The following is a 22,420-nucleotide window of genomic DNA, read 5'->3' as shown; positions in this document are numbered from 1 at the left end:
AAGACCTGTCAGCAGACTCGACCACTGATCTAACTTGCATTTTGTGTGTTTATTTAGAAAATAATGTAATCACTACAACTTTGCCTGTCACACAACAGATGAAGTATGTACAAATGGTTTTCCAAAATTTTCTTCTCTTCTCTTCTCTCCTTATGCTTCCATCACCCCCTTATTTTTATTCAATGTCCCCCAATTGCACCCGAGGCTATCTCTCCTCCCCATTGTTCCAGCACCCCCAGGAGGGCGTTATCGCCCACTGTGGGAACTATGGTAGTGCTTTAAAGTTTATAAATCACTTTACATATATTATCTCATTTATTAATGATAATGATAGTAATTAACATTTATATACCACTTACTATATGCCAGGCACTGTGCTCAGTGCTTTACAGTTGTCTCCTTTGATCCTTACAGCAACCTTGGGAGGTAAGGGCTATTATTATCCCCATTCTATAGATGAGAAAACTGAGGCGGACAGAGGTTAAATGACTTGCCCAAGGTCACAGAGCTCCTAAGGGTTTGAAGCTGGATGTGAACTTGAGTTTTCCTGACTTCAGGTCCAGCTATGGATCCACTATGCCGACTAGCTGCCCTACAGTTGATGATAATTGACAATTGTCCTTTACTTTTGACAGGCCAACAGGATTCGAAGCAGTCTTCTAGTGAAGTCCAAATCCACCATGGTTGAGTAAGCCGTACTCTTCACTTACTGTGTCCGGCTCTTAGGTTCTCATGGCAACTGGGTATCTACGCATCTTATGGATTATTTCCAATTTATCCTGCACCTTGTGCTTTTCTCTGTGGTTGTCTCCAGTTTATCTTGTATTTATCTCATTTGTACATAGTTATTTTCATGTTTTTTCCCCTGCCCCTCCCCTATTAATCTGTGAGCCACTTGATACCGGGGACTGTTTTTGTTTTTTGTTTTTGCCTTTCTTTGTATTCCTGCACTCAGTATAGTGCTGACACATAGTAGGTGCCTAATAAATGTTTATTGACTGACAAAACTTTCCTGATCCCCTCCCCCAGCGTAGCGCCATCCCTCCCTATTTTGTATTTAGCTATTTTGTGTTTGTTGTTTGCGTATTTATTCTGTATATTCATGCAAATATGTACATGTTATCTGTCTGAGAGAGTGAATGTAAGCTCTTGGATGGGAAGATATTCTTACCTTTTTTTGGTCCTTATATCTCCAGTGCCCGGCATAAAGTAGGCACTTAATAAACAATTGCTGACTTGAGGTGAAGGGAAGTGAAGAAGAGTCATGCTCTAAGTCTTTCTCTAGTCTTTAATTCTGCTTTCCATTTCTGAGCAGAAGCACTTGGAAGATACCTTTACTTGTCCCTTCCCTTCCTCTCTTTCCTTTGCCTTCCAAATTCAGAATTGGTAAATGACGGTGGTAGTGTGTTCTATGGTCAGGTTAGGAATGTGTGTGTGTGTGTGTCTGTGTGTCTGTGTGTGGCTCATTACAATGCTGTTTCTGGCTAGATGACTTAGCATATCTTACCTTACCCCATGGTGTCATGACTTCTTACTTGAATATGCATTTATTTTTCTTGTTCTTATTAGTCTTTATATGACAAATGTAAAGACCCAATATAGGATCATTATCTCAAGTAAGATAGACTCCTTGCCCTCATGGAGGTTATAGTTCAAAGGATCATAGATCTAGAAGTGGAAAGGGCCTCAGAGTTTATCTAGTCAGTCAGCTAGTCAACAGACCTTTATTAAGCACTTATTCTTAAACCCCTTATCCCACAGATAAGGAAATTGAGCCACAATGAAGTTAAGTGAGTTACCCAAGGTCACAGAGGTAATAAACTTAGAGGAAAGATCTGGAACTAGGCCCCTTAATTCTAATTCCAGTGCTTTATCAGGGACATTTTGGGGGGTGGGTGGGTGGGTGGACAGTACAGGGAGAGCAATTTCTTTCACTCCTTACTTAGAGAATACAAATGAACTTCTTAGAGTGACCTTTGTGGGCTTTGATATCACTGTTTCAATTTTGGTCTTGTGTCATAGCAGAAGGTCTTTTTAATATTTAAAATTTGCTAGGGACATGCTTTGAACATTCAAATGGAATTTTGTTACAGTGGCAGGTCTGCCATCTGTTAGTACAGAAATGATACTTGTCTTCTACTCTCTCCTATGAGATCTTTTGGGGAGGGACTTATTTAGACAGAAGAACTCCAGGGGCATTTTATCTCAGGAGCAGGAGGGAGAGCTTCTGGGGAATACATTAATAAATAGCAAGTGATTGGCTTTGAAATCTTGCAGGTGCCCTATGGAACTGGCATGATTTCACCTCGATGGAAGAAGCTTTTCATTTTCTCTGCAATGCTTTCCAGAGTGAGGAGCCAGTTTCTCTCCTCACCCTGCACCCCGGCACAGCCAATAACAATGACTCTAAAGGGAGGAAGAATGCCCAGATCTGCTCTATGGGCCATGGACCCAGAAGGGAAGCTTGGCTCACACAAATAAGCTCCACAAAAGCAAGCTTATCAGTCAATGCTGTCATGCCCTTGTCCTCTGGGAGCCCACCTGTTTTAAAGGAAGGAACACAATCCTTGGAAAGGTTTGTGGGAAGCATCAAGAAGCCTCATGTTGCTTTTAGTATCTAATAATTTACTTTGGCTTTAGTATTCTTAGGCATGAGAGTTTGAAACTAATCATTTAGATTTCATTTTGGTGAAAGGCTTGTACTCCTCAAGGTAGGCTTGAAATGACCATGTCATTGGGAATAGTAGATACTGAGGTTAATTCTTCACAAATGAACAGAGCAAAAAAAGAACAAAAAAATCTCAACAATCTGAACCTTCTTTTGTAGGTAATCATAGTGTCACATTTTTCTATTGCCTTACGGAGAACAAGGACTGTTTTTTATTTTATTGTATTGTATTGTATTGTATTTTTTTCTTTCTATGTATCCCCAGGGCTTAACACACTATCTGGCATGTATAATAAATGCTAGTTGACTCTCTACTTGCTATCTACAACACCACCTGTGACTTCATACAGTTGGTCTTCATTACTTAGAATGTTTTTCCTTCTCATTTCTGCGAACCCCTTTAAGTCCCTTTGAGGGTCAGCTCATTTCCAAAGTTAAGTCTTTCATAATTCTTCCAGTTCTGAGTTCCCTCACTCCAAATTACTTTGTCTTTATTTTGTGTTCACTTGTCTGTGCATAGATTTTCTTCTTGTAAGGAGAATGTAAAACCTTTGAGGGTAGATGCTATTGCTTTTGTATTTACATCAGCAGAACCTGGCACATAGTAGGCACTTCATAAATGCTCATTGAATTGAATTCTGTAGCACTTTAAAATTTATGAAGCATTTTCCTTAGAAACCTTATGGAGTAGGGTGTGCATGTATTATCTCCATTTAAGTATTATCTCCATTAACATAAGCTGAGCCTTGAGAAGGTTAAGTGAATGGCTCATAGTGACACAGACAGTTGTGTCAGAACCAGAATATGAATCAAGATTTCTTGCTTCTAAGTCCAGTGTTTTAAAAATTAGATCACATATTTACTGACTTTCATAAGTGATGGGATCTGAACAGCTATTTGCTCTTAATTACTGTCTGACACAAAGGAGCTGGCTGAAGCTGATGTTTGCTGAAATGAAAATAGTGGCTGTGGAACACTGTCTAATGTACAGAAAACATGCACTATATAATAGACGTCATACACATACGTAATATGTGAGCAACTCTGGGCAGTAATCCAATAGGCAGCAATATGTTACATAAATCCATATGCTAAGTCATTTGTTTGAAAGTTGCAACACATCTTTTCCATAGTTATAAATGATGATTTAGGCTCCCAGGCCTAAACAGTCTCCAAAAAGACCTTTTAAAACCCATAATACAAGTGAGATATTGTGTATTTGCAATGGAAATTGTAAATGTAAAATGAGGCTTTGGGACTAGGGCAGAACATTGTTGACATAATACTGTTCCAGTACTGGTTATTAAACAGAACTGAAATAAAAATGGTATTGACTAAGAAAGTGTTTAAAATATTTGGAATGAGAGTGCTCAAGAAAAGGCCGCGTTAAGGGGTGGAAGATGAGAGAGCCTTTTCTGGAGATTCTGAAGAAGACTTCTACGATTTTCAAGGGATTTGGAGATCGATTGAACTTCTTCCTTTGAGGACACTTTTCTAAAATGGTCCCAGAAATGTTTTGACAGTTGCCTTCAATTTCTTAAGATTTTATAGCTCCTTATAGAGAGGGAGAGGCAGCCAGAGGAGAGAGTAGGAGGAAGAGAGAGATGTAGACATTTTTCCTGGGGTAAGTGAGCCAGAGTTGGAAAAGAAAAGTGGAAAGAGGAAGGAGGTTAAGGGGAATGTAGGTGTGTGTATGTGTGTGTATGTAATTTTCCTGAGGTGAAATTAACTGAGTGGGTGAAAGAAAAAATAGTGGGGAGCTTGTATGCACTTAATTTCCTTGATAATTGAAGAATGAAGGGGAGGGATGGCAGTGGAGTGGGGAGAGGTGTCAGAGACACGATTTCCCAAGGCTGCCGGCATTGTTCTAAGATAGTTTGATTACTAAGTCATCTCAATTTGGGGAGTTGAGGCCTCAGGCAGACGGAGAGGAGAGTGGGTGACTACATGTAAAGGATATCTGTAGGTAGAGCTATGACTATGAATTTTTGTGACTTGAATAAGTATCACAAACTGTGACAAAACATTGCATAGCTGGAGTCGGGGGATTGGTGGGGAGTTCGATGGTCTTGAGGGGAGAGTGAATTGGACCCCAGCCCACCATCTGGGGGCATGCCTATTTTATCTCACTCTTGTGAGTGAGTGAGTGATACTATCTTACTCTTTTAAATTAGTTACTAATTAATGATTTCTGGTGCTTCTAGCTGCTGAAAGGCTTCAGGTCCTATAAATTCAGCAAATTATAAGCCTGGCTCCTTGCTCATACCTCTAGTCATCCAGCCTTAGTTATAGCTTTGTCTATAAATCTGTTGTTTATAACTTACCTAGTGCTCATATGTACACAGCGGACTTTTTTTGGTAGTGGTAGGACAATGAAGTACTTGTGGGAGGATATAGACATCACAGAGTCCAGCATCCTAACATTGTGAAAAATGTACCATCTCTCTAATAATAGAAATATGTGATTTTCACATAGCTGCAGAAGCACAAATGGCTGAGAAAAAATTTCAGTGAGTCAGAGAAATGTGTGTAAGGGCAGAATTCTCTCTTAACGGAGTTACACTATTAGCCAATGAATTTTTAAGAATGAAAGCAGAATTTAAGAGGCACAAACCTATGAAAGGGACTGTATAAAGTCAATTTTACAAGACATGTTAAAAATCATTTTAGTTGTTAGTCATCTATCAGCATTTGCTTCATTTCCCTAGGAGGGAAAGAAAGGAAAGCAACAGTGTGTAAATTCTGGGTGGCATGGGTGTTACAGGGCTAGGGACCTACTCAGAACTGCAATCAAGATCCCTGGCAGAATGAGAGCGGGAGATGTGCATTCTAAGTATCTAGTTTCAGAAGGCAGTAGTGCAGTTGAAAGAGCACTGGCTATTGAATCCAAAGTGGTGAGTCTGAATTCTAGCTCCACTACATCTTCCCTTGAACAAAATACTCACCCTCTTTGTTTCTTCATGTGTAAAATGAGGCCCTTGGAGTAGGCCTGGAGTTCTTAACGTGGACAACGTAAACTTATTTGAAAAATATTTTGATAACTATATATCAATGTAATTAGTTTCCTTTGTAATTCTATGCATTTTTATGCATTTAAAAGCATGATTGTAGGATGAGAGCCACAGGCTTCACTAGGTTACCCAAAGGGTCCAAGATGTAAAAGTTTTTTAAAGCCCCTTCACTAGAAGATCTCTAAGTTCCTTCTAGCTTGAAGTCCTGTGCTCTTGTGACAAGGACCAGGTGAGGTCCTTACCTACCTTTAGATTAGGTAAGGACAGCTACCTACACAATATAATTTTAGAATTGCTAGACTGGTTTCCTTTGATCATTAATGTTTCCTCCACTGCTTGTTATGATGCCTGAAAATTTAACCATTTATTAATTGATTCTTTTGTGTAGTAAAGGCTTATTAATCTTCAGGAAGCCTTACCAAAACTCGACGACTCTTGGGAAGGGTGATTCTAGTTATTGGCCATTAACAGGGATTTTGAGGTCAAATAATTTTTAAATGGTGACAGACAGTTGAGGACAAGGACTTTTGAGAGTGGGGTACGGGAATAATAAGTGTATTGAAGTTGCAGGGCTCCAGGAATTGGGAAAGGTGTCCTGAAAGGGCAGGTGGGAGGATCCCCACAGCAAACTGCTTAGCTCAATTTCCCCCAGGGTTAGCGTCTTGGCAAGGACCCATACTAGGCACATGGATAGTTGTTTCTCTGCTTGACTGATACAGACATGGCAAAAGACAACATCTGACTTAATTAGAAGTGACAAATGTCTGAACAGATGTATATGAAAACATAATAGGTGAGTCTGAACTCAAGGAGTACAGGACCCTTGCTCAGAGCCCTCCAGTTAATTGATGGCTAGAGCCAAGATTAAACCATAAAACCCTACAAAACATGAAACACTTGCCACCATTTTAGTTCGTTGATACCCCCTTCCACTTTTATACTATTTTGCTATAGAATTTTTTAAAAAGAAAACTCCTTTTCATAAGAGGTTTATCATCTGTTGTGAGCTTTTGGAGGGCAGAGACCTTGTTTGGGTCTTTTAACGTCTGGGGCAGGGCTGTCCAAAATTTGGCCTGTGGGCTGCATGTGGGCTGCCTACAAGCATAGAAATTTACATGAACGCTTTAGTAGAGGAAGCTGAGCTACCACAGAGCTCTCACTAAAATGGCAAATCAAAAGATACTGTCTATTGTTTCAATAAAAATCTAAGGTTGGACACCCATGATCTAGGGTTCTCAGCCTTTAGCACAAAGCCTGGCAAATAGTAAGCACTTAATAAATCCTTCTTGACTGACTGTTATAAAGAGGCAGGGAAAGGGGTAGGTAAAGGGGAAAAGCGTTGTGACCTCCCATGAGAATCAGATGACATAATTTTATAAAGTGCTTAGCACAGTGCCTTTCACATATTAAATGCTATATAAATGCTTATTCCCTTCACCTTTTCCCTCCTTCTCTCCCTCTTTCCCTTCTTTGTTCCTTTCCTTTCCTACCTCCTTCCATTCATTCCCCATTTCCACATTCCCTTCATTTCCTTTTTCCACTTTCTCTTCATTCCTCTCTTCCACTTCCCCTTCCTTCCCCTCCATTTCTTCCCCTCTATTTCCCTCCCCCTCCCCCTCATCTTTCTTCTCCTCCATTTCTTCTGAGAGGTCCTAGACATTAAGGAATCCCAAGTAGTTAGAGAAACTAGTAGTGATTGACATCTAGTAGATGGTACCAGCTATTTGAGTCCCCTGCACTGGCTGGTGTGAAAGTAAAACTTCTATGTCACGGGTACACTGAGGAAAACTTCCCCACTCATCATGACCAGGTCTTATGGCATCACATCTACACATCTGTATTTGTAATTTCAAAAATCAAAATAATTCTCATAGGACAGAGATGTTAATACACTATCTACACAATGCAACCTAATGGTAGTGATCAATTTTCCTAGAAAAAGGATATTTCCAAATATCCATATATTGTGAGGTATGTAGCCTTGAAGTCAGCTTGGCAAAATGTAGACACAGCCTATACCTAGGGTTTTAAGAGAAGGAAAACTAGTCTGTGATGTGCTGGGGATGCAAAGACAAAAAACAAAGTAGTTTCTCCTCTCAGGGAGCTTACATTGAACTAGGTTGGAGGAATAAAACAGATATATAAAACTACCACCACCATAATAATAATAATCACTTTATGTAGTACTTTGTTTTGAAAAAATACTTTGCAAGTATCTAATTTTATCCTAACAGTGACCCTGGGAGATAGATGCTATCATTGAATTCACTTTACAGATGAGGAAAGTGAGCCACAGTTAAGTTAACTTAAGTTACATGACTTGCCCAGGTTCATGCAGCTAGTAAATATTTGAGGTCAAATTTTTTTTAAAAGGCAATTGGGGTTAAGTGACTTGCCCAAGATTACACAGCTAGTAAGTGTGTCAAGTGTCTGAGGCCATTTTTGAACTCAGGTCCTCCTGACTCCAGGGCTCGCACTCTACTCACTGTGCCACCTAGCTGCTCCCTGAGGTCAAATTTGAGCTCAGATCTTCCTGACTCCAAATCCAATGCTCTAACCACTATTCTACCTAGCTGAGTAAATTCAAGGTAATTTGAGAGGGAGAGAGCATTAACAACTTGGGGGAGTATCAAGAAAAATTTTTCTATTAGGAGTGGTCCTTGACCTGGACCTTGAAAGAAGTATTCTGAGGGGTGGAGTCATTGAGGAGAGACCTGGACCTTGAAAGAAGTATTCTGAGGGGTGGAGTCATTGAGGAGAGAAGAAAGTCTAGGTGTGATCTTAGGCGGGCATATAACCTGTGACTGCTTCCACAGGATTACTGGGGAGGCAATGAGCATGTTCCCTTTCTGGCTTCCCCTCCCCCAAAGGTCAGTGGTACATTGCATACTATGTGCTCACCTTTGGACATCAGGGACAGCCTAGTGAAGGGACAAAGATGGGGGATGGAATGCCAAGTTCAGGCAACAACTAAGAGTCCAGTTTGGCTGGAGTACTGAATACATGATGGAGAAGGAAGGAATGATAGGAAATGGCTGCAATAGTCATTGTGTTAGCTGATTTTGCTTTTAACTGTTTTTCTTTGTTACAAGGTGAGATTTGTCATTAGGAGATGGGGGTAGGGAGAGAAAGTATGGAAAGTTAGGCTGAAGCCAGATAGTGTAAGGCTTTAAGTGGCAGGCTGAGGAGTTCTTATTTTATCCCTGAGGCAATAGCCAGGCTAGTTACTAGCTGTAATGCAGTATTGATCTTCTCCAATTCTATGGATCGATTCCTGTTCTGAGGGATAAGTAAGGTTTGAAAAATTATCCTCAGCTCTTACTTGGGGAGCATCATAGTCCAGGCTTGTCCTCTGGGCTTGTCTTGTTTCAATTTGGTAGGGACTTGTTAGGGTTTTGTCATTATGATTTCCTCTTAAGTACCCTAAAATAATTTCTCCCTCACATTTAAAATGTGTAGTGTTCATGACTTGGCTTGGGTTATCTATATATTGGAATGCTGAAGCTCTGCACGAAGTGTGAATAAAGTGAAAGATTAGAAGACACTATAATAATAAGGCAAACTGAATATTCATGAAGTAGCTTTAGTCTGACAAATACAGTAAACTTGGTGCCCCAGATGGAAGGCTAAATGCATTGAATTCTCATTCTTCTTTATCTAAATTATTTTTCAGTTTTAGATATGTTCACTCATCTTCTCTCTCTTTCTCCTTCTCTTTTCCCTCCCCCTCTCTGCTCTAGTCATTTAAAAAATTCTAGTCATCCAATTTTATTCTGTATGTATTTAAGTCTATGGGTCTCTAATGATAATGATTTAGATATAACAAATGAATTATTTGGCAATAGTTTGCCAATAATTTGGCATAATATTATGAAAATATTCAATTTATTGATAATCTGGAAAATGCTGCAAAATGCAAAATGGATAATTTTGATTATGCTAAACTGAAAAGTTTTTGTATAAACAAAGTCAATGCAACAAAGATTAGGAGTGAAGCAGAAAATTGGGAAAAAATCTTTACAACCAATGTCTCTGATAAAGGCCTCATATCTAAAATATACAGGGAACTGAACCAAATTTATAGGAATACAAGTCATTCCTCAATTGGGAAATGGTCAAAGGATATGAACAGGCAGTTTTCAGAGGAAGAAATTAAAGATATCTATAGTGATATGAAAAAATGCTCTAAATCACTATTGATTAGAGAAATGCAAATCAAAACAACTCTTAGGCACCATATCTCTCCTGTCAGATTGGCTAACATGACAAAATAGGAAAATGATGAACGCTGGAGAGGATGTGGGAAAATTGGAACATTGCTACGTTGTTGGTGGAGTTGTGAACTGATTCAGCCATTCTGGAAGGCAATTTGGAACTATGCATAAAGGCTATAAAAATGTGCATACCCTTTGACCCAGCAATACCACTTCTAGGGCTATGTCCCAAAGACATCATACAAGTGGGAAATGGACCCATATGTACAAAAGTATTTGTAGCAGTTCTCTTGGTATTAGCAAAGAATTAAAAATCAAGGGGATGCCCATCAATTGGGGAATGGCTAAACAAATTGTGGTACATGAATGTAGGACGTGTGGTACATCAATACTATTGTGCAATAAGAAATGAGGAACAGATGGACTTCATTACAACCTGGAAAGACTTATATGAACTGATGATGAATGAGGGGAGCAGAACCAGGAGATCATTATACATGATTATAGACACATGGTCTCTGTAATGACTAACTTTGATAGACTTGACTCCTCATCAATACAAGGGTCAAAGGCAGCTCCAAAAGATTCATCATAGAAAAAGCTATGCACATCCAGAGAAAGAATCATGGAGTCTGAATGCAGAGTGAGGCAAACTATTCACTTTCTTTTTTTTCCCTTCTTTTATAGTTTCATTTCTCCTCTCTCATGATTCATTCCATTGGTTATAATTCTTCTTTACAACTGGACGATTATGTAAATAAGTTCAATGTGAAGGTAAAATGTAGAACCTACATTGGACTACATGCCATCTTGAGGGGGAGGGGAGAGGAGAGGGAGGGAGAGAAAATTTGGAACCCAAAAACCTGTGGAACTGAATGTTGTAAACCAAAAATAAAAAAATATATATATAAATTAAAAAAAAAAGAATAGATCACTGGAGACTGGAAAAAAAAAATCCCAACTTGGCCCCTGAGGTAACCTTGGGTAAGTCCTTTAACCTCTGGACTCCAGTTTCCTCATTTGCAAGATAAGGGGCTTGATCTCTAAATTCTAAATCTTTGATTGTACATCTGCTGCTCATTTCTTGGCATGATCTTGGAATTCTTTTAAAACTTAATAGGATCCTTTCTGAAAATGGTAAGGCTTGACTCTCTTACAGTATTTTTCAATAGACTCATTATAGTTCTAAAAATCTTTATGTCCATTTTCAAAGAAATCCCAGGAAAGATGTCCTCATTTAAACAGGTCATGTTTATGTAACCCTAAAACAACTCAGTAGGAAAAAAATGGCAAAAACTATTTTATCATCATGATGACATAAAAACCCCTGGGTTTATTGATTGGAATTTTCACTTTTTAGCTTCTTGTTTTGGCACTGTTACTAAATTACATTTGGAAGAAGAAATATCTAACAGATGAAGGTTGGTTCTATATTATGCTTAAACCAGTATTTGAAAAACAAAAGTTCAGTTAGTTTATTGATCCCAGTAGACTCCCTACCCTACTAAATGGAGAAACCCTGGAGAAGCTCAAATCTCTGAGTCACTTGGGTAGAGTAAGACCAGCAGTAATGGCCCAAAGCCCCTATTCCCGCCAGTGGGGAGTCTGAATATCAACCAACCATTTCTCTCTTCTCTCTCTAGTCTTCTCTCTTCCCACAAGCATGAAGCAGCACCAGTCTTCAGATCCAGGTTCTTTGCTCTCTTCCCACTGACCGGTCCTACTAGACCCAGATAAGAACGCTAGGAAAACCTACTTGACTCTATTCTGGGGGTGCCCCCTTCCTTCTAGGGATTCAGTGAGCTCACCCAATTCCACCAGGGCTTTAGCAGAGTGGACCCATTTTCAACAGTCTCCTGTTGTACATCCCCTGAATAAAGCAGCCTTGCCGTGCTGTCTTGGTATGTGCTCTGTGTTTTCTTGTACTGGACTGTTGGTACTCTGAACCTTTCTAAATCTGCATGGAGACAGAGAGCCAACTAGTTCTTTTTATTAAAATTGATTTCTCTGATTTTCATACTACCCAGCGTTGATTTGTTTCATATTGCTTAAGTTGTTTATGTATTATTTTTTAAACACATAACATTAAAGATTTGTGGAAGTATGTGGAGAATCCACTGACCTTAGAGTCCCATCCCCAGAAGGAATTCAGAATATTTAGAGATGAGGGAAATTAGTCCAAAACGGAGAGGAGGAGACAAGTTCAATCCTCAAAGTTCACCTGTTAAGTTGGCTGATGTTTTAATTGTACATCTGAGGCTTAAGGAACTGAAAAATGTTCATTGAATTCCAAGTAAATCATTGAATTCCTTCACTGAAGGGAACTCATTACCTACTCTTGATGACTTGCTTCTAATTGAATCCCATTATAAGGGCAGTGCCAGGAGCTATATAGGCAAAATTTGTTATTGGCCTTTGCTTGCAAAACAAATCTAAAGGCTTAATCTAAACCAGGAAAACTATTGAAAAGTTGTCAGAGTCTGTAAGGGCTATGAAGATTGGTCTATTTAGTCCTTAGCTATTTGCTAAGGACCATTGAAAACACTCTCTTCATGAAGTTTTAAAATATATTTTAAAAGAAATTTTAAAGTGAGATGTTTCAATCCTGTAAGAAGTGGTTAGTCTATCACACTTAAAAGGTGGGATATTTGGCCACACAAGCATTCCCCAATTCAGTGGCTTGCTGAATAGTTGATCTCATATTATCTTATTTCCTTTGTAAAGGATAACCCCACATCTAATTGCTTTGAGAAATATTTACTACTTGCTAATTTAATGAAAACTTCATCTAAGATTTAACCAAAGACTATACTTCCGTTAAACTTGAGCTTTATGCAGGTTATGCATCCCTAAGCATGATAAAACAGTATTTATCTAATGAAAAGACAATGCTAACAAAATCCAGGTTTGTCTGTCACCAGCTTAAGTAGGGAAAAGCAATTCTAGAGGCTAGAAGCATTCAATGTAATTAGCTACTCTATCTCAAGTCAACTTACTTGGCTCTTGCAACTCCTAGTTCCAAATGAAAAATTACCACTGTCCAAAATATTGTTCTTTGCAGTGACATGTTCCTGAAAAGGGCCACAACAGCTTCTGAGTATAAGAAGTGCTCAGTTTAAGCTACCTTGTAATAAACACTAGGTCCACAAGATAAACTGTGAGTTCTCCCAACTATATTGCTTTTTTAATGGGCTAATAGATGCTTTACTAGTGAGCAAATGTATTGTTTTCCTGATTTCCTTCCACTGACCCCAAAGGAAAGCAATTCATCATTTTGTGAAGACTATATTGGATAAAGTTGCTTTATACTGACTAGTTTTTCTCTTGGGTCTAGGGTAGGCTAGAAATAAGGAGTATCTGACAAGATATTTGACTGCTGGCATCTTTTGCCTAGGATGGCTAATGCCTAGGGAATATTTACTGTTCAGAGACATTTCTAATAGGCAGAACTTCTCTGAAACAACTACTTCCAAGAACCTCTTTCTTTTCATTTACAATAAATTAAAGAATGACCTACTCCAGACAATAAATTGGCTTCCTGAATTCTCCCTTCGGTGGGTGACAGAGATAACTGCATTGCGCTTGACAGAATTTCAACAAGCAAAATGAAAACAAATGCTAGATCGCTTAACTGTGAACCCAGAGATCTCCATCCTACTCTCCATTGTAAGTGCTATGTAGCATTAGTCAAGTTGCCTAACTTCTCTGGGCCTCAGTGTCCTCATCTGAAAAATAAGGTGGTTGGATTACATGACCACAATGACCTTAAAGCTTGAAAGGTATATAATTCTACAGGGACAAGAGATATAGCACAAGAATTAAATGCATAACAAAGAAGGCTAAAGAAGTAAGCCAAAATTTACAGTTTTTTTTCCTTTTACCTTTGGGTCATGTATCCCAGAGAGCTCTTCATATATTTTCTCTCCAACCATGACAGCAGCCAGATTTGCTGTGTAAGTGGAAAGGCAAAACAAACAGAAAATAGCCCAGAGATTCATTAAAAATCTTCCAGTCCAGCATTTGGGAGGTTTGATTGCCACGGTTCTGCCAAACAAGATGGCATAACAGACATTCAAGGCCGAAGAGAAGGAGAAGACTTTACTCCTATTCCGCCCTTTGGGAGTCATTCCAAAGGGACTTTTCCATTCATATAGAGTGAGGAATATGGCGGTAATGTGGAGGGCCACAAATATCCCCAGCCACATTGTCCAGTGGAGTGGCCACATGAAGGCTCCAATAGGAGCTGCCGTGTCTCGGGTTCTCACTAAAATTCCCAAGCTGGTGGAGAAGAAGGGGCTGGTGAAGTCAATCACCTGGCTGCGAGCAGTGTTTATACTAAAGGAAGTGACTGCCATGTGGGCTGTCCCACTCAAGAGGTCCCCGACCAGCCCAGTCCAGTGGCCATTTTTCCACGCTCCATACTTCCCATCTCCAACAATGTAGAGGTCAAAGTCAAAGTTCAGGTCCTCTGCCAGCTTTTCCAGAAGATCAATGCAGTAGCCGTAGCAACACTTCTTATACTTTATGGGTACCGTATCATTATCACCCTGGAGGCTGTCAAAAAGGTCATCCAATATGGAGGAGTTGTTTGTCAGTGGGTCCAGGCAGAGCTGACCAGCAGGACACAGACCATCATCATCTACCTGACGTGTGAAGACAAATGGATGTTCAATCAGGGTGACCACTCTCAGATGGAGCCGGGCTGGGTGTTGAAAGTTTGTTCTGTGTCTTTGGGCTTGTTCTGGCCATATCCCATAGTCCATGACAATCTTCCCTCCCTGCCAGCTGCCCAGGCGGGTCCACATTGGCTTGCCTACTGGGTCGTGCTGTAGATTCCAGATGAAAAAGTTGTTTTCGGAGCTTAGGATGGTGGTTTCTTTCACCTTGATGGAACCACTGAGGCCCCTGAAGGTAGTGTTGGCTAGAAACCTGTTAAAGAGGAGCAGAGGCAAGAAATCAAGAAGACAGATGAGACATTGGGTAGTATTTGTTAGTTCTACTTTTTAGAAGGAGCGATAGCCAACGTTTGCCTACATTCTAAACTTTTAATTTTATTAAAAAAAGTTAATTGCATTAGAAAGGTCTATGGCAATCCTAGCCAAAAGAAGAAAATTACTTTGATTGAGAGAATGAACTAACAACCCCAGATTCTTACAACATTTTCTATGGGCCTGCACTTTATCAATTGATTTTGTTTCTCTCCCTTCGATCCCCAGTGAATTGAAGTGTTAATTACACTCTTTTTTAATAGTCCCAATTAGCACTCTAGCAGCTTCCTCAGAACTAGAGACTTGCCATATTTTAACTATAGCACATTGCTCTCCTTTGTAAGTTGATCACGTATGCATGGGTAGAGAAATACTTGCTATCACAATAGATGTCATTTAAGTACACTTAAAGCAGCCCTGTAAATTACATAATCTTTAAGCATAAAGAACATTTGTCTATCCTGTCTATCCATTCCTCTTTCTGTCTTTCTTTCTCATTGTCTCTTTCTTTTTCTCTCTCTCTGCCTGCCTTTCTGTTTGTCTCTGATTTTTCATCTGTGGAAAAAGAGATAACACTTAAACAATTTACCTTATAGGGCTGTTGTGAGGCAAGCACTTGGTGAGCCATTAAAGCTCTATGGAAATGAGAGCTATTATTATGAAGTCAATCAGAGAGGCATATTGGATGACTTCCAAAGAGGATAAAATAGAACTATATTTCTCAGAAGGGCCTCAGATCTTATGTTCCCTCAATGACCCTTTAGGGAATGTATTTTGGTTCAAGTTATAGGATGGGCATCTGCCCAGAAAACAAACAAAGAAAATGTCCAGTTGAATATTTCATGCTTCAAATAAGCCAACTAACACTTTCCCTCATATGTATCCTAATACCAGAGAATCAAGAATGTGCTTCCTATTGTTGGTCATGAACTTTATCTTTCCTAAGCTGGTAGAAGTAAAACAAACAGAGACAAAGCCTTGGCAGTGGTTATGCACAGTTGGAGTTTATTGATTAAGGCTCTGGGCTCTCCTGTACCTTAGATCATAAGAAAGGAATAATCATGATGATAGTTCTTTGACTTTGTTACTATTATCTCTTAAACAATTCAATTCAATCCCAAAGGCATTTAACAATTACCTACTTTGTGCTAGCTGAAGATACAGTCCCTGTCCTCAAGGAGCTTCCATTATACTGGTTAGATAGGATATCTATATACATACACACATACACACATATGTGTGTATGCATATACACATAATACACATGCACATGTAAAGTAATATGGGGGCTAGGGAGTGGGAGAGCATTGGCAATTGGTGGAAATAAGAAAGGGATGGACTGAACCTTAAAGGAAGCGATGTGTTCTAAGGGCCCAGATATGGATGACAGAATGTTGTATATGAGGAAGAGCAGTTGGCCATTTTAGCTGAAATGTTGAATATATGAAGAGAAGTTATGTAAAATGAATCTGGATGAAGCCATATTGCAAAGGGATTTAAATTCCAAATAGAAGAGCTAACAATTTATCCTGGAAGCAAATCAATTCAGTTTAAAAGCTTTTATTAGGTGTCTTCTGGTGCCAGGTATTGTGGTAGGGGCCAGGGATACAAATACAAAAATGAGACAGCCCTTGTCCTCAAGTAGCTTACATTCTATTGGAAGTAGTAGAGAGCAACTGAAGCTTTTTGAGTAGGAGTGTGACATGAGAGAGAGATTATTTTGGTAGCTACGTAGGATATAGATTGTGGTACAAAGAGACTAGAAGCAGGGAACCCATTGTTCATAATGTTTCTGGTTGAGGTAAGTGAGAGTCAGAGAACTAGGAGAGGCAATACGGTGGCAAGGGCAAAATCTATGGTGGAAAAAAGTATATTTGGGCATCATGTGACCTGGATTCAAATCCTAGATATGTTTTTTTTTTCCTATTGGTGTTGACTTGGACAAGTCACTTCAGCTCTCTCAGCCTCAATTTCCTTTTCTTTGACATAAAATTGTTGGACTTGATGATTTCCAAGGTTCTTTCCAGGTCAAAATCTATTATCCTGTAAATGGAACCAGTTGGATGTGCTGGGTATATAATAGGAACTTATTTTGGTTTAACAGATATTTTTAAGTGAAAGGGTGAAATATTCCCCAACTTCCTAGAGGCATGCTAGGTAGAATGCTGGCCTTGGATCAGGGATGTGATGGTAAATGTTTATCAAGTGGCTCTCTGAAAAAAAAAATGAACCAACACACTTTAAAGTTTAATCCACTTTGTTAATATTTTCTCCATCACTTTCTTAAGTCTAGATAATCAACCAAACAATAAATCAAGCCCTGGCTTGTAACATTTGATGATTTCCTAGGGGAAAATGCATTCCCTGAAAATTTAGCAATTGATCCAGTTCAAGCTTTTCAAAGCACGTCTCTGCTTTGGAGTCAAAAAGACTTGAGTTAAAATTTTGACTCCCATACTTACCAACTGTGTGATCTTGGGCAAATTATTTAACCTCTCTGTCTCAGTTTCCCCACCTGTAAAAATGGGGATAATGATAGCACCTACTTCAGAGAGTTGTTAAGTGATAATACATGTGAAGGAATTTATAAACCTTAAAGCAGTGTATACCTGTTAATTAATAATAATAATATTAATTATTATATGGTATTAAATATAGTATATAATTATTCTATACTGATATGTATTATTATATATGTAAGTTCACAATTCTAACAAGGCTGATCCATCTCTTAGCTATCACTGGTTGATCCATATGTCACAGATTCAAACAATTAGTGAACAGTTTTGCTATCAAGAAAAGAAAATAGAACTATAAAATAAGTGTGAAGATTGTACTAATCTTCATTAATGAAGAAGGTGTAAATTCCATTTTGAAGATGAGGAGTGAGGAAGAACAAGGCTCCTACCTCACTAAATGCCCTGAGTGTGTTTATTTGGGGAGATTGAATGTAATGGTAATTATTCATGCTAATACTCCCAGTGGTCATGGATTAGTTAAAATGAATGTTAGTTCGCTATGAATAATGAAGTCTTGGGTATCTAAAACCTCACAATAGCTTTCTGCTTCTTTAGAGAAGTAGGGAACCAAATAATTAAAATGTGCAGATTAATCAATTGATAATTAGCCAGGCTCATTTGGAGAGGGAAGACTTTAGCTGTATTTTGGATGGCAGGTTATTTTTATAACTACTTCCTGAAATTCACTTTCTACAACAAACTGAAGAATAAAATTGTTGATGTAAGTGTTGGGGGGTGTTATATAATTTAGGTCATTTTAGTGTTCGGAAAAGTAGACTAAACATCAAAGGCCCATTGGACGCTCTTTACTCTTTGGCTTCTTTTAGTTGTAAGGGTCAGAGAATTCTTGGGATAGATGGGCCCTAGAAAGAGCATCTATATGTAGCATCCTTTTGCCTAAATGTATACCTTAATCAATTTAGATAGAGGAGGCCCTGAAAACTTGTGGAAGAAGCTCTACCATCTCACTTCAGCTGCAGTGGTTAGAGGGCTAGACATGGAGCAAGGAAGGTCTGAATTAAAATCTTGTCTCGGACATTTACTTAGCTGTGTGACTCTGACAAGTCATTTAACTTCAATCAAACTCAATTTTCTCATCTTTAAAATTGGATAACAATAGCATCTACCTTATACAGTTGTGAGGATTAGTTGAAAAGACATATGTAAAGCATTTTGCAAAACTCAAACCACTATATAAATATTATTATTATTATTATTATTGTTAGCCCATTGCACTAAGCACTGGAGATACAAAGACAAAAAAGAAACAGTTTCTACTCTCAAAGTCTTGTGTTCTAGTGCAGAAGACAACATGTTAATAGAAAATACAGTATATACATGTGTGTGTATAAATATACATATGCATACATATATACATATACATATATTATATATGAAAAGAATAAATACAAATAAATTCAACACAGTTGAATGTGTAGCAGTTTGAGAGGGAGTTGGGGAGATCAGGAAAGGCTTCATGTCGAAAGTGATGCTTGACCTGTTGTTGATTGTCCTTCATTCTCAGAGGACCATGACATCAGGAAGGTGATGCCATGACTTGCAAATGAATTGGATTTAAGTAAGAGAGGCCTGTGCAAAGCAAAGTCAGAGAGGGCTTGCAAAGTTACCAGGCTCACTTTTTCCCCCAGAACCATCTGGGTCCAGTGGCAAAATATAGATCGGGATGACTGGAGATTGCCCTTAATGCTTGAGCTACCGCTTAAAGGAAGAGAGAGATTCTGTAAGGCCAAGAGAAGGAAGGAACCCATTCCATTCCAGACTGGGAGCATAGCCAGTACAAAGGCACATGGCTCAGAGAGATGGAAGGTCATGTGCGAGGAATGGACAAAGGCCAGTTTGGATTACAGAGAGCAGGAGGAAGGGTAATAATGCCCAACAAAATTGGAAAGATAGATTTGTGTCAGATTGTCAGGAGCTTTAAAAGCCGAACGGAAGGTTTTTATATTTCATTCTAATGGTCACTAGAGTTTATTGAGTTGGGGAGTGACATGGTCAGAGCTATTTTTTTTAAAGAAATTCGCTGGCAACAAATTGGAGGATGGATTGTAGTGGGGAGAAACTCGAATTAGAAAGACCAGTTAGGAGGTTGTTAGAATGTTCTACAGAAAGAGATAAAGGCCTGAATTAAGGTCTATGATCCTCTGAATAGAAAATGATCCTCAGATGCAAAAGATATTGTGTAGGTAGAAATGGTGAGATTTAGCAACTGATTACATACTTGGTGTAGAACATAATGCTGAGAGTAGAAAGCTGGAAGAGTGGAAGGATGATGATAGCTTTGACAAAAATAGGGAAAGTTGAAAGAATAGTGGGTTTGGCAGGGAAAGATGACTTCTTTTTTGGATGTGTTTGGTTTGAGGTGTTTTGGGAATACCTGTTTTGAAATGCATAACAGGTAATTAGTTATGTGGAACTCAAACTCAAGGGAGAGAACAGGGCAGGATATAGAAATCTGTGAGTCATATTCATGGAGATGATAAACCCATGGTGGTTAGTGAGGTCACTAAAGTAAATATTGAGTGAGAAGAGAAGAGGGGCCAGAACAGAGCACTGAGGAGCACTCTCAGTGAAGGGGCATGGTATGGATGAGAAGACAGCAAAGGAGACCAAGAAGTGGAAGTCACATAGTTACATAGAGAGTGGAAGAACCAGAAGAGAATTGTGTCAGGAAAATGTAGAGTGGAGGGATTACCCAGGAGGAGAGGGTGATAAACAGCATCAAATACAGCAGAGAGGTCAAGTGGGAGAAAAGACCTATGGATTTGGCAATTAAGAGATCATAGGCAATTTTGGAGACAGCTGTTTCAGTTGGTATTATGTCAGAAACCAGATTTCAAATACTTGAGAAGCAAGTGAGAGGAAAGGAAGGGGTAGCAACAGATAGAGATAGATTTTTATGGAAATTTGGTTAAGAAAGGGAGAAGATACAGAATAATGGCTTGAGAGGATGGTAGGATCTAGTAAAAGTTTTTTAGAGGCAGAGAAGATTTGAGCATATTTGAAAGCAGTAGGGAAGGAACTACTAGACAGGGAGAAGTTAAAGATAAGAGAAAAGGGTAAATTTGGGTTGCAATCTGCTGGAGAAGACAAGAGGGGATAGGATCAAGGGCACTTGTAAAGGGTTGGGCCTTGGCAAGGAGAAGGGCACATCATTATGAGAGCCTAGGGGAAAAGAGAAGAGAATAGGAGATATGAAAAAGGTTGTGAGATTAATAGAATGAAAAAAAAGCTCACATTGAATAGCCTTAATTTTCTCAGGCAAGTGTTAGTTGAGGTCTTAAGCTTAAAGGATGGGAGTAGGGAGGAAGAGGAGGGGAAGGGTAGGAGATTTGAGAGAAGAGAATGTTTGGAATAACTTCCTAGTGGAGTGAGATAGGGAATCAATTGGAGCAGAATAAAAGGATTTCCTTGCTCCGGTGAGAGCCCAGTTGAAATTGGATAATATAAATTTATAATGTACCAATTTAACATATTTGCATGATTTCCTCTAGCTCCATTCAGCAGTATAGAACTAGGAATAGAAAATGAGGATGGTGTCAATAATCCAAAGCTGAGTTTTGGCAAGGGATGATGGCCAATAGAAAGGAACAAGAGATTTGAGAGTAGAGGATAGTGTGGGGCTAAATTGACTAACAGTGTGAGCCATGATCATTTTATATTAGACTCAACTCCCTTTCTGGATTTCTCTACCTCTTTACGAGCTGCTTTCTAACCTTGGAGAAAATTCTGCCCCAAAGCCCACTCTCCTGATTGGTGACTCTTTAGGCCAGACCACCAGACCTCCTCCTGGATAATTCCACCTCTCCATGTTTCTGTGACACAACTCACTTCTGGTTCTTCCATCTCCCTACATAACTACTACTGCTTGGTCTTCTTGGCTGGCTTCTTGTCCATACCATGCCGCTTAACTGTGAGCACTTCTCAATGCTCTGTTCTGGCCCCTCTTCTCTCCTCACTCTGCATTTTATTTGGTGACCTCACTAACTCCAGTGGGGTCTCAGTTTTGCATATGTCATTTCTAGATTGTCTCATTCTCTTGACCTTCCCCCCAACTCCTAGATTTCTAGTGCTCCTTTGTATATTGTCTTTTCCTATTTAGCTCCTCAGGGGTAGGAACCATCTTGTTTTATTGTATTTATAAGCACTTGTATCCTTAGTATTTAGCATTGCAAAAAATTATCCATATTCTCTCTCCCAACCTCCCTCCCCCTCCCAACTGGAAAGGAAGGAAAATGAAATCAGAGCACAGATCATGATCTGAGAAGGTACTGAGGGGTGGAGGGATCGGAAATGTAATGAGGGCAAAAAATAGGTTTAGGAGGAGTGAGACACATAAGGAGAGATGGAATGATAGGAGGTTATGTTCAGATAGAGGATGTTAGAGTTTTGGCTTAAGGAAGTAAACACTTGTTGGTAATGGTGAGATTCATTACTATGTGTAGCTGAAGTAGAGTCATTGAGTAGGTCAGATTTAAGGAGACTGAGGAATTGGGAGGTTAGAGTTTGAGGGAGTATTGATATAGATGTTGAAGTCCCTTCATATAAGGACAAGAGTTGGGGAGGGGAGAAAGAAAATAAGAAGAGAGAGAGAGAGAGAGAGAGTAGAACTAGTAATGGGAAGAAAAAATCTGGAGGCTGGTATATAACAAACACCACGATATGGATTGGGTGGAAAATTTTAGTTGAGTAAACTTCAAAGAGGACATGTTGCTAAGTGATGGCAAAGGGAAAGTCGGGAAGTGGCAGTGGGGAGCAAATAATATTCTAACTCTTTTCCCATAAGTGTGTGTGTGTGTGTGTGTGTGTGTGTGTGTGTGTGTGTGTGTGTGGTGGCAGTGGTGGTCTCGGTAAGAATGAAGGTATAGCCAGTGCTGGAGAGATTGACAAGGTTGACAAGGGATATAATCTGACAGGAGGAAGCCAGAGCTCATCGAGAGATAGTAGATGGAAGGAATTTGAGAGAAAGTGGTCTAGAATGAAGGCAAATATGTTTACTATG

The 22,420-nt window shown here is 39.2% G+C and overlaps 1 protein-coding gene across 1 annotated transcript in view; it reads right to left on the bottom strand.

The window, feature by feature from the left end:
* GRIN3A (glutamate ionotropic receptor NMDA type subunit 3A) overlaps positions 1–22,420 on the bottom strand; it is a 228,974-nt gene that overhangs the window by 115,040 nt on the left and 91,514 nt on the right. The window contains exon 3 of the mRNA XM_036738761.1: positions 13,775–14,822. Coding sequence (XP_036594656.1) covers positions 13,775–14,822 — 1,048 coding nt within the window. The remainder of the gene's footprint in view (positions 1–13,774; positions 14,823–22,420) is intronic.

Source organism: Trichosurus vulpecula, chromosome 9 (assembly GCF_011100635.1).
Source record: "Trichosurus vulpecula isolate mTriVul1 chromosome 9, mTriVul1.pri, whole genome shotgun sequence".
Lineage (NCBI taxonomy): Eukaryota > Metazoa > Chordata > Mammalia > Diprotodontia > Phalangeridae > Trichosurus > Trichosurus vulpecula.
The sequence above is the reverse complement of the archived record's forward strand: the minus strand, read 5'-3'. Positions and strand labels throughout refer to the sequence as shown.